Source organism: Hippocampus zosterae, chromosome 17, assembly GCF_025434085.1.
Source record: "Hippocampus zosterae strain Florida chromosome 17, ASM2543408v3, whole genome shotgun sequence".
NCBI classification, from domain to species: Eukaryota; Metazoa; Chordata; class Actinopteri; order Syngnathiformes; family Syngnathidae; genus Hippocampus; species Hippocampus zosterae.
This window is the reverse complement of record NC_067467.1, coordinates 6,877,886-6,889,309: the sequence shown is the minus strand read 5'-3', so window position 1 is coordinate 6,889,309 and position 11,424 is coordinate 6,877,886. Positions and strand designations below refer to the sequence as shown.

Here is an 11,424-nt window from a genome sequence, read left to right as displayed (position 1 = left end):
TTGGCTTATTTTGCTGCCATTTCTCTATAAACACTTTGATTGGATATCTCAAAACCTCCATGATCCTCCACGGAATCTTCTCATTTCTGATTGGTCGACCAGTACGCCACTCCAACTCCACCCCCGTCATCATTGTCACGTGGATCACACCAACATGGCCGCCACCAGTGCTTGTGTGGAAACTCCGCCAAGCACGGGCATGTCTTTCAAGAAAGCCATCGCTGTCGCGTCTCCTCTCACTTTACACATCGTGGCGGAGTGTCCGGTGACAAAAGCGAGAGCGTGCGACTTGAAGTTGCCGCACTGCGTCGTCAGCACGCCGGTTTTCATGCCGGTCGGCACCCAGGGGACCATGAAGGGAATAACCGCGGATCAATTGGACGCTCTCGGATGTCAGATTTGTCTGGGGAATACGTACCATCTGGGGATGAGGCCGGTACGGAATCGCCACCCAGCATGCAAAGACGTCCCTTTGAAAAGTTTTTCCCAACCATCGCTGAGCCAAGGCACACGTTTTGCGTTAGAAACACTCTCAATGCTTGCTTGTAAACAAAAAGTGATTGCACATGTTTATTGTACAGTCTGCCTTAAAGTGAAGGCGCATTTAACAGGTCTTCCTGTCGCTCTGCATCACTGCCATAGATAGATACATGAATGAATATACTTTTTATTGTTGTACATGAAATCCTAATTGGATTGAATTCCCTTATTTTGTTCTGCATTCAAAGGGGCCTGATTTGATCGAAAAGGCCAATGGTTTGCACGGATTCATGAACTGGAAAAATAATCTGTTGACGGTAACGTTTTAAAGTGATATTCCATTTTCACACTTGCAGTAGGAGACCATAGTTTTAAGTACAACTGTGTTTTCTTTGAAGGACAGCGGAGGCTTCCAGATGGTGTCTCTCGTTGAACTCTCCGAGGTAACGGAGGAAGGGGTCACATTCAAGTCCCCGTACGACGGCGAAACCATCCTCCTCAGTCCGGAAAAGTCCATCGCCATACAGAACAGTCTCGGTCAGTGATTGCGTCTCCACTGCATTCTCTACGGCTGACACTTGACAGCAGTGCTACTCCTCCTGGCAAGAGCTTGTTTGTTTTCCCTCTCACCTTCCGCTCCACTGGCATAATTGAATTTTCCTCGCTATGCGCTGGCAAGATTGTTTTGCTGTCCTCTTTCTGAGTCAAGGCAGAACATGCGCAGGGAGGAGATGGAATAATCCATTGCATGAGAAGGGGGGAGGAGGACCACTGTTGACGATCAAGACCGATTAAACATTTTGATGTTTTTTAAACACACGAGTTAAGCCTAAAACAAATGTTTTATTCGTTAAAATATAGATATATATATATATGAATCAATTTTTACAATAAGTTGGTGTCCAGGCAATTACACTCAAATGGACGTATGTTTGGTATTTTTCAAAATGTCAAATGTGTCTCAGTAAAGTTCGGAAAGCACAGGTCGAGGTGGTGTTTTCGGATTCTTGAATAGCCCGAATTTTATTGTAGCCTCGCCTGTGTTTGTGACCCTCGCAGGTTCGGACATCATGATGCAGCTGGATGACGTGGTGAGCAGCACAGTGACGGGACCGCGCGTGGAGGAGGCCATGCAAAGATCCATTCGCTGGTTGGATCGTTGCATCGCCGCCAACAGTAACCCGCACAAGCAGAACCTTTTCGCCATCATCCAGGGCGGGCTGAGCGCCAGGCTTCGCAAAACCTGTCTAGATGGTATTCGGTGCTTTTCTCTTGTTCGATCCGAAATCGATCCATTTACGAGTGCACACTCACATTGACATGCAGGAGAACATGCACTATTCACACAGGGAGCCTAAAATCAAGGTTCAAACTCAGAACCTCAAAACTGTGAGGTAGAAGTGCAAACCACTGGGTCGCCGTGCTGCCAAAACATCCTAAAAACAAATTTGTAAAAGGTTGGAGTCATCTTATTTAGAGTTGCGGGCCACTTCATAAAGTCCACCAGCCCATTCCAGTGAGCAGTGTTCTAAAAAAATTACATAAAATAAATAATACATTTTATTTTGAAAGCGCTTTTCATCATACTCAAAGACACTTTACAAGAGTTTAAAACACAGGATAAAAATGTACACTTTAAGCCAAGCATACAGGATTTACAAAAAACACATTGAGATGAACAAAACAAAGCAAAGATGGGTAAAAGACATTAAAAGGTGTTAAAAAGCATTGTGGAACAGGTGAGTTTTAAAAGATGATTTGAAGGATTGGAGTTGCAGATGTGATGTGGTTAGAGCGTTCCGGAATAACCAAGACAGCTAATCATGCATGGCTGTCTGAGTTTTTTCCCTTTCCAAAATAAGCTTTTCAAAAAACGACATCAAAATCCAGGCAGGGAGGTGGAATAGTGGTTAGCACGTCTGCCTCACAATTGTGTACGTTTTAAGCATTGTCTTGAGCATTTTGTGTTCACTTTCCACGTGTGTCTGACAGAAATGACAAAACGCAACGTTCCCGGCTTTGCCATCGGGGGTCTAAGCGGAGGGGAAGAAAAGGATGACTTCTGGCGGATGGTGACGCTCAGCACTGACCACCTGCCTCGAGAAAAGCCTCGCTACCTCATGGGCGTCGGGTATGGACAGGGGGAGGCCTTAAAGGGCAAGCGTGCTTAGGGGGCATTTATAAAATGACTTCAATCAATTTATAAAAAAAAGGTTGAACTGACCTGCAATCTGTTGGCTCAGGTACGCCGTTGACTTGGTGGTGTGCGTCGCTCTGGGTTGTGACATGTTTGACTGCGTCTTTCCCACCCGGACGGCGGTGAGTCCCGTCCCCGTCCACCCCCCCCCCCTCTTCGAATGTGACTCGACGTTTAAACGAACAGAATTCAGTCACGCCTGTCGGTCCTCAGAGGTTCGGCTCGGCGCTGGTGCCCTGGGGATCCCTGCAGGTCAAACACAAGCAGTATGCCAAAGACTTCAAGCCCATAGACCCGGACTGCCGGTGTCCCACCTGCAAAAGGTTAGCCGGACGTTAGGGTTGCAGAGGTGTGGAATTTAGTTCTGCGGATTTCCATGGGAACAACAATGGGAAATTATAAAAAAATTGAAGGGATTTAGCTATGAAGGCTCATTGAAATGAAAGGTAAATATTATATAAGCGTGAATAGAAACATTTTGTTTGTGTTATAATGCGGACAAAGTGCCATTCAAAATTCTCAATGAAAAGAACCCCTTGTCATCCATCTTCATCTTAACTCATTCAGTACCAGCCAATTCTGGACCAAGTCTGAAAAGACGTTTAAAAACGTCTTTGGGAGTGAATGAGTTTGCATGAAATGTGCTTATTTTCGTCAGGATTATGCAAAATATATTTTCCCCAAAGAGATATAGGTTCCTACAAAGAGACCAGCCTTCAGTTTTGTAAATCCCTCCTTTCTTCCCATAAATTCTAGTTCATTCTAAGGGGAAATCAATACCGAGAGTGGATGCAAATTCCTCGAATTTGTGACGGACAGCTGCAAGATCCAATACAAAAAGATGCATTTGCCTTCACAAAGATAACGCTCCCGTTTGATTGACACTCTCCATTGACGAGGTCAACTTATTATTAAAAAAATGTCTCCAAATGAGTGGCAGAACCGCAATAACAAACAACTGAGAACGGGTGTCTTTGCAAAGTCAGATTTTTCTGATAACATCCTCGGATTGGATCTTATTAAATGCGTATACAAGAATGCGATGCAATTTGTCTCCTCCACCATTATCATAAATTCACCAACACCGTTTCTCAGAGCGTATAGAGCCCGCCGTGTACTTCTAAAACCAAACTTCAGAGGGAGTGTAACAAAATAGCTCCAGAAGTATGTAGCCCACAGTAGTGTTGCATCAGATTTTAATTAAGTTAGTATGGCTCTCAGAGGACCTTAGACACCGAAATGCCCCCTGGAAAGGGGGGGGGAAAATCCAAATGTAATATTTTGCTTATATGCAAAAAGTATGCTTGTTGTTTTTCAGACATAGCCGGGCGTACCTGCACGCTCTATTTAAGAGCGACACTGCAGCCATGCATCACATCACCATCCACAACATTGCCTACCAGGTAACTATAGCAACCATGTATCTTCGGCACACATTTACTACCAGACAACACTAAGGGAAATGACACGGTGCGAGATGAGGTCGTACGCTTTCACCAAAAAGACGCCTCCAAAGTCACAAAATACTCGTTGCCCGACGTCGGCAAGTCTGCCAAGATTTCGGGTTGGCAAGCGTCGAAGGAAATGGAGGCAAAATGTAAACACTTGCACGGCGCATGAAGCAGCGGCTAACACTGAACTCAACACCTGACTGCAGCTGCTGATGTCACTCACTAGGCCACGCCCTTAAAGTTACCACGCAGGTGTACAGCGCTGTGTGTGTGACTTTCGGCTTAATTACACTTTAACAAAACCCGTTTATTTCTTCAAATTTTCTTCTATTATGTCATATATGTCTTGAAATATGTTTACAAGGCGGTGCTGTTTTTCTCGATTAAAAACATGGAACACAAAATGTGTCGTGCCGCCCTCAAAACATTGGAATCCTCATAAACCGAAGACCAACGACAATCAAATTCTCTCGTCTTTTATTCTGAGCTAAAGACGTTTCAAGTCGAGTCCCTGCGACAGACGGTACGATATATGACTCACCCTTCCAACCGTGCAAACTGACAATCACACACCAGTGAGGAGTGTCCCCTTGTGACACGTGTCCCGCGGCATCATACTCGTGCATAACACACGCGCGCGCACACACGCTGTCTACTTATACAACACATCGCTATTCAAAAGATCCCATTTCAGACGCGCAAGCTGGGGTGACATGGCGGTTCGTCCATGAGTCCCACTCCCCGGAGGATTGAAGGATGAGCCTTCTGAGCACCGTTAGCAAGTTGCGCTGAGATTTTTTTTTTGGGGGGGGGGGGTCACCCCCTATCGTCAGCCTCAGCTGTGTTGTAACCAAATGACAGCACTCACACCCTTTAGCATATATTGTGATCTGTCGTCAATATTAGCCTGCCTAGGGGATGTTTACGCCCTAATGACTCTGCAAAGCGGCAAGGAGAGAAGATGGTTTTAAGCAACCTTTTGAACAGTACATGTAGTCCTGATGATGTAGCCAGACAAGCACAACATTTTGAGCAATAAGGCTAAGGGGGAACGATAGCATTTAAATTGTGATGGGGGGTCGGACAAGGTTATTAGAGCGTCAATAGGATTGTCCACCCGCTAACATCATAGCGGCACCACCCATACATTCTCCCAACTCACCAGTTGATAGACAAACACACTCGACATAAGTTATTATTTTTGGCCTTGGCATGCCGTTGAATTGCATCAAGTGTATTCTAATATTGTTACATACATACATACATTTTCCGAACTGCTTAATCCTCACTAGGGTCACGGGGGGTGCTGGAGCCTATCCCAGCCGTCTTCGAGCAGTAGGCGGGGGACACCCTGAATCGGTTGTCGGCCAATCGCAGGGCACACAGCGACAAACAACGACCCACGCCCACACTCACACCAAGGGCCAATTTAGAGTGTTCAACAGCCTACCATGCATGTCTTTGGAACGTGGGAGGAAACCGGAGCACCCGGAGAAAAGCCATGCGGCCCCACTGGGAGATCTAATATTGTTTTGAATCAATAATAAAAACAAAAAAATGTGAAGCTTTTTTGTTCAGCTATTGTTCCGCTGCTTTTACCGATGTCGATACGTCATGCAGCGATTCGAGCTGACTGATTTTTAAAAAAGGAATCCAATTGTGATTTATTTTTCCTCAATATTGCAACTGATTTAATATGCAAGTCTTTTTTTTCAAGGTCCTCTTCCTCGTATTTACTTATTCATTTTTTTTAAATGAACACAAGCAATTATTTATCTGTATTGCAAACAATTGTATTAGAAAGGTGGACTTCAGTGAACTTATCTAGACGCTGTCAAAAATATCAAATATACATGAAACACAAATACTGACATGGAGCTCTTTTAACTTTCTCCGAATTGCCGTCTTTGCAATTTAAAAGCTGCATTCTGCCACGTTGTCGATTTGAATTTGATGTCTTGTTTATCGCTCGGATCAATGTCAGGATTTTAACATCGCCTACTCACAATTCCAAATATGCCTCTCCACGACGGCCTTGGGGGAGGTCTGCAGTGCACAAAGTCACATTCTAATCAACGCAAGTCATGACAGCATTGCTGAAACACCGTTGAATCTGATCTTTTATGTCCGTGTTTCTCCCCCGCAGCTCAACCTGATGCGTTCCGTGCGGCAGAGTATCGTGCAAGGCCGCTTCCCGGACTTTATACGCGCTTTCATGCGCCGTATGTTTCCATCCCGTGAGCAGTACCCCAGCTGGGCTGTGGATGCTCTGGCCTCCGTCAACATCACCTTGGACTAACATTTTTCTTTTTTTTTAAATACGCAGAAGATAGATCACACAGATAAACAATGACGGACCTTTTTTTTAAACACATGATTGTTTTATATTTGTTGTTTACATTTGCATTATCCTGTTCTGTGCGTGCGTGGGCGTTTGGGGGGTGGGGGGGGGCTTTAGATCAACAGGATGGAGCTTTTATTATGTGGCGCGGCAAACAACCTGCAGCCTGAGCAAATTGTCCTCGGAGTAGACATTATGATAATATGCCACTGGATGGGGTTTAAATGAGGTTTGGAAAGGGGGGGGGGGGGCAACTGTGTCTCACGCGATGCACACAATTTTTTGGGGGGTGCTGTCGCCATGGTTACATGGTGAGGCCCACCCACTTGAAAGGAGAAATGTTTTTTTTCGTCTTGGCTGTCATGCTTTTTGCACGGAAGAGTGTGCTGAAAGGAGGCGTGTCGCTCGTCACGGCAAGCACAAATGTGATGAGTGCGGGCGTTTTGCCATCTTGTTGTACATCGCAACAAGACGAGCCAAGTACAGTACTTGCTCATCTTTACGGCCAGCAGGGGGCAAAATCTAAGCACTGACCAGGAATGTGCACGCAAGTAATGACTAGCAAGGTGATAAAAGACGCTCACTTATGGATGTCTAATTGTGATTTTTAAACTACAACTGTTAGCTTTGTCCTCTCAACACCACATTTGGGAGCTTTTAACTCCTTCAGTACCAGCCAATTCTACACCCATGTCTGAAGAGACGTTTAAAAACGTCTTTGGGAGTGAATGAGTTAAGCAAGGGTACAAGCATACCGATTTTTCATGTCTTAACATTGTTTTAGGGAGCTGGGAATTGAGCTAAAAATCAGGCCCCATTGTCGGGATGTGTGTGCTAACTATTGACCCTGTTGATTTCATTTATGACAACTCAGCACTTCTCTTATGATGGGCCGTTTTGAAAAACTGTCGTGTGCGTCGTAAATGCGGTTAAAAGATATTTTAGGGCAGGTTTGGTTTTGGGGTAGCTGTTAAATGTTAAAAAGGGCTCGTCATACATTTGAACATTTAGTGAATATGTTTAATTCATTCTCAGGTGGTTTGAATCAATCAGCTGGACTGTCCAGGTTGAAAACTAGACGATTGCGGCTAGTCCAGGGGTGGGCAATTATTTTTTGCATAGGGCCACATGAGAACCAGAAAATATTATGGAGGGCCAGATCAAAAGGGTGAACTAAATTCGACATAATATTAATTGGATTTCTTTATTTAAAAAGCAGTATTTTGCATTTTTTGGCACGTTTTTCAGACTTTAAGAGTACATTATTCTGTCGTATCGAACGGGATTTGCTTGATTTGGCGCTACTGCGGGCTTCCGTATTGTCTCCCCCTTCCTCCCCATGCTCTGCAACTTCAACTAACTGTGCCACCTGGCGTTGAAATGCCTGTCATTACAAGTCCAAATGAAATGAATGCAGTTGTTGACATTGAACCATAATTGTGTACCAACCTTCTGTGGGCCGGATTTGGCCCGCGGGCCGTAGTTTGCCCACCCCAGGGCTAGTCCATTGGCCAAACTGGATCGCAAGGATGTTGACTGAACGCTCCAACGGCTTTCCATAACAATGTTCAAATTTGGCCCAGTATACATGTACCAAATGTTGAATAATCTCACAGATAGCAAAACGGTCCGCCGCGCTAGCGCCGAATACAAAGTGATTCAACAAACTGTAAAATGTACATTTTTAAATTGCTTTTTTTTTTTAAACCACCTCCCAAATACGCTCATATTCTCTCCACTCTGCGTCTATGCGATTATGGTTTCTTTAATTAATCGCGGGATTATATTTACAGTATGCATTTCAGCTGTTTATTTTGGAATATGCCTGGCGAGAAAGAGGAAGGTGGCTGGTGGTGAGGCTTCGTTACAAAGCAGTGCAGCATCGTGTTCCGGGGCCCCGTAAAAGTGTTTACGCACCCAAGGCTTGAACGTTAATTGGACGTGTTGTCATGTATCAGTGGGGATCTGTGTGAGGGGGTTGTGGGGGGGTTTAGAGATGCGAACATGCTAATTAAAGAGCAGAGGAGAACTTTCAAGTGCACCGACAACTCAGTGGCAGGCAGCTGTGATGGACAGTTGAAGGGATTGCGTGGCTGCTCATTGCCTTATTCGGGACGCTGTTATTTTCCTAATGAGGCAACGGTGTTGCTTGAGGATGAAGCTGAATTGATGTAAAGGACTTCATTCGTTTTTCAAACATTTGGTAAACCTGCACAAACGATTCAGTAGCAGCCAATTCTGGACCAAGTCTGAAAAGACGTTGAAAAACGTCTTTAGGAGTGAATGAGTTAGTAAGCTCCAATAGAATGACTAAAGCTAATTGTTACCGAGAGTTGGTGCTGATGTTGCGATTATTTTGTTTGAGACTACATCTTGTATTTATAAAACAGCCCCCGCATGTCATTTGTTTTTTTTTTAATGATTGTTTTAATAAACATGACAAAAGCTGATTTAAAAAAAATCTTTTAAATATTAGCACCACTTTGAGTGCGATGTGTTGTGCCTTTCTCCATCCCACGGGGACTATTGGTTAGCACACGTGGTTTACATTTTTGATATTTTGGGTTCAAATCACTGCTCCGGCCTGCCTGCGTGGAGTTTATCCCCGTTCTCTAGCTTCCTCCCACATTCCAAGAGCATGCAAATGAGATCAATTGTAGTCTAAATCATCCGACGGTGTGAATGTGAATGGTTGTATGTCAAACTCAATCATGATATGTAGCCTACTATATGTGACCAATTTTTGTATTGGGACTTGATCCTGCAGGCGTACCTAATGGAGTGACCTGTTATTGTCAATATGCAAAGTTCAACTGCAAATGAATATGCAGTTTAATCGCAACCAGTGTCATCTCTGTCATGGCTGAATACTTGACACAACATTTGTATTGGATCTCATTCAAGGCAATGCAAACCTATGCCATCGAGTTCACCTGAACTTTGAAAAACGCATCAAATTATGTCTTGAAACTGATGGGAATCATTTTGGAAAATTAACCTCTCAATGTTACAATGATGTTGTTTGAAGAAATATGCCTTTGTTGTTTTTTTTTAACATGTACCCAGACTTTGTGAGCACCCTGTAGAATGTGCAGGCGTTCCTAATATTGTGGCCTGGCTGGTCGTGGACACACACACACACACACACACTCAAGCGGTGGCATCACTAAGCCCCAGTGGCTGGTCACACACTTGCAGCGAGCGCGTCCATGCATGTGGCGCTCAGACGGGGAAGGATGCTGCGGAAGGAGCGACGCAGGCAACCAGTTGCTCTCCAGCTGCCAAAGTGGATTCTCAGCCGCAACTTGTTGCCTCGGCAAGTCCAGCCGAATTGTAATTAGGAGGTCGGGCCGATCGTAAGGCACCATGTCGCCGATCGCGATGCTATTATAAGGACTGGGAGGAAGAGCGGACCGTTTTGGGGTGGTGGATCACCTCCTCTGTACGGAGGTTTTTGCGGTGATCCGCCGCCGCGCGCGCGCCGCGTCTCTGGTGCAGTTCTGAGGAGGAGGAAGAATGGTCGAACTGGAGAAGGAGGTGCTCCCGCTGCCCCCGCGGTATCGGTTCCGAGACCTGTTGCTCGGGGACTGGCAGACCGACGACAGGTAAGCCGTGTAGCCGACGGGGGTTGCTCGTTTTTACGCACGCACGGTGCAGCGCACTTTTTTTTGCGCAAAAAAAGTGGGAGCGTCATCTAGGCGGAGTTTGCGTTTTTTTTTTGGGGGGGGGGGGGGGGGGTATTGGTGTCTCCTGCTGCGGAGTGATGTTGCAACAGGTCCGTTTGTTAGTGATTGCGCGCCCATGGCACAACCGGTTACGAGAGCGCATGTGACCTCGCCAAAGGCGACATAAAAAGACGACTTCCTAACTCTCCTCTTTTTGCAAGTGCATGCTTTGTTGCACGCCAAAATCAATTTCGCGATCCCAGTAGGGGTGGAATCGGGCGTAGAAGACGACGGTATTGCGTGCAACCTTCTCCCCTCTTCCTGTCTCCCGCTGCTATAATAGCTGAGATTCATAGTGGACCATCTGCCACCTGGACAGGCAATTTCAAGTGGCTGCTCCCAGTAACTGGCAATTAACCTTTGCTTACACTCCATTTGCAGGCCGGCAAATTTGACGTGCTGTATGATAAGCAGCGCTGAATATGGATATTTCATTAGGACGTCTCGTGGAGGGGAAAAAAAACTCAACCTGCATTTGACATGCGGACTGAAGATCACTTGCTAGCTTGTCGCAGCTCGAGAGGCTGTTTTGAACTACAAAGTTAGCATGGAATGACCCTGACGTGGCCACGCAAATATTTCAAAACGATCGCTAAATAAATGAGAAAATGGAACGTCACATCTTCACCTTTAGCACCAGCTCGACTTGCGGCCGCGCATAAACATCAGCTATACTGCCAGCCGTTAATGTCACCGCGCGCTGATAACACGACCGGTGAGAGACAACGGGACGCTTATCACACCACGGTTTCCAGAAGCCGTTTTGGCAAAGCAAAGTCAAACCGTAGCAGGCACGAGGCATTTACTGGAAGGAGACGACAAAATGAGAGGAGGCCCAATTTGTACAAATGCTGGACGAAGGACATTAAGACGCATCATCTTGCGATCTCATCGACCGACCTACCGACCACATTGCCAATCCATCCGTCTTAACTACCAATCAATCTCCATATCCACCTACCTATTTTATCTACCAATCCGTCTATCCGCCTGTCCACATGGCTCCCTACCTACAGTACAAAAGATTGTAACTGCCAAACAATCCATGTACGTATATCTACGAATCAATCTATCCACCTACCAATGTACTGTACCGACTTACCTTTTCTACCAATCGACTTAACTATCTTATCTACCGACTTAGTTCATCAACATGCAGTGGTACCTCTACTTACGAAATTAATTTGTTCTGGAAGAAATTTCTGAACTAGAACATTTGTAAGTAGAGAC

General features: G+C 45.4%; 2 protein-coding genes across 5 annotated transcripts in view; both read left to right on the top strand.

Moving 5' to 3' along the window:
* Positions 1 to 120: 120 nt before the first annotated feature.
* On the top strand, positions 121 to 8,919 carry qtrt1 (queuine tRNA-ribosyltransferase 1). Its single transcript, XM_052048954.1, has 9 exons — positions 121 to 436; positions 729 to 797; positions 879 to 1,017; positions 1,540 to 1,734; positions 2,473 to 2,611; positions 2,724 to 2,799; positions 2,891 to 3,000; positions 3,996 to 4,080; positions 6,275 to 8,919. The coding sequence occupies exons 1-9, from the start codon at positions 155 to 157 to the stop codon at positions 6,425 to 6,427; spliced, it is 1,248 nt and encodes a 415-aa protein (XP_051904914.1). The 5' UTR covers positions 121 to 154; the 3' UTR covers positions 6,428 to 8,919.
* Positions 8,920 to 9,790: 871 nt separating this feature from the next.
* The window catches only part of LOC127589664 (potassium channel subfamily T member 2), a 37,821-nt gene continuing 36,187 nt past the window's right edge, over positions 9,791 to 11,424 (top strand). For all 4 annotated transcript variants that reach the window (XM_052048911.1, XM_052048912.1, XM_052048910.1 and 1 more), the window contains exon 1: positions 9,791 to 10,074. In XM_052048911.1, coding sequence (XP_051904871.1) covers positions 9,986 to 10,074 — 89 coding nt within the window. In that variant the 5' untranslated portion in view covers positions 9,791 to 9,985. The remainder of the gene's footprint in view (positions 10,075 to 11,424) is intronic.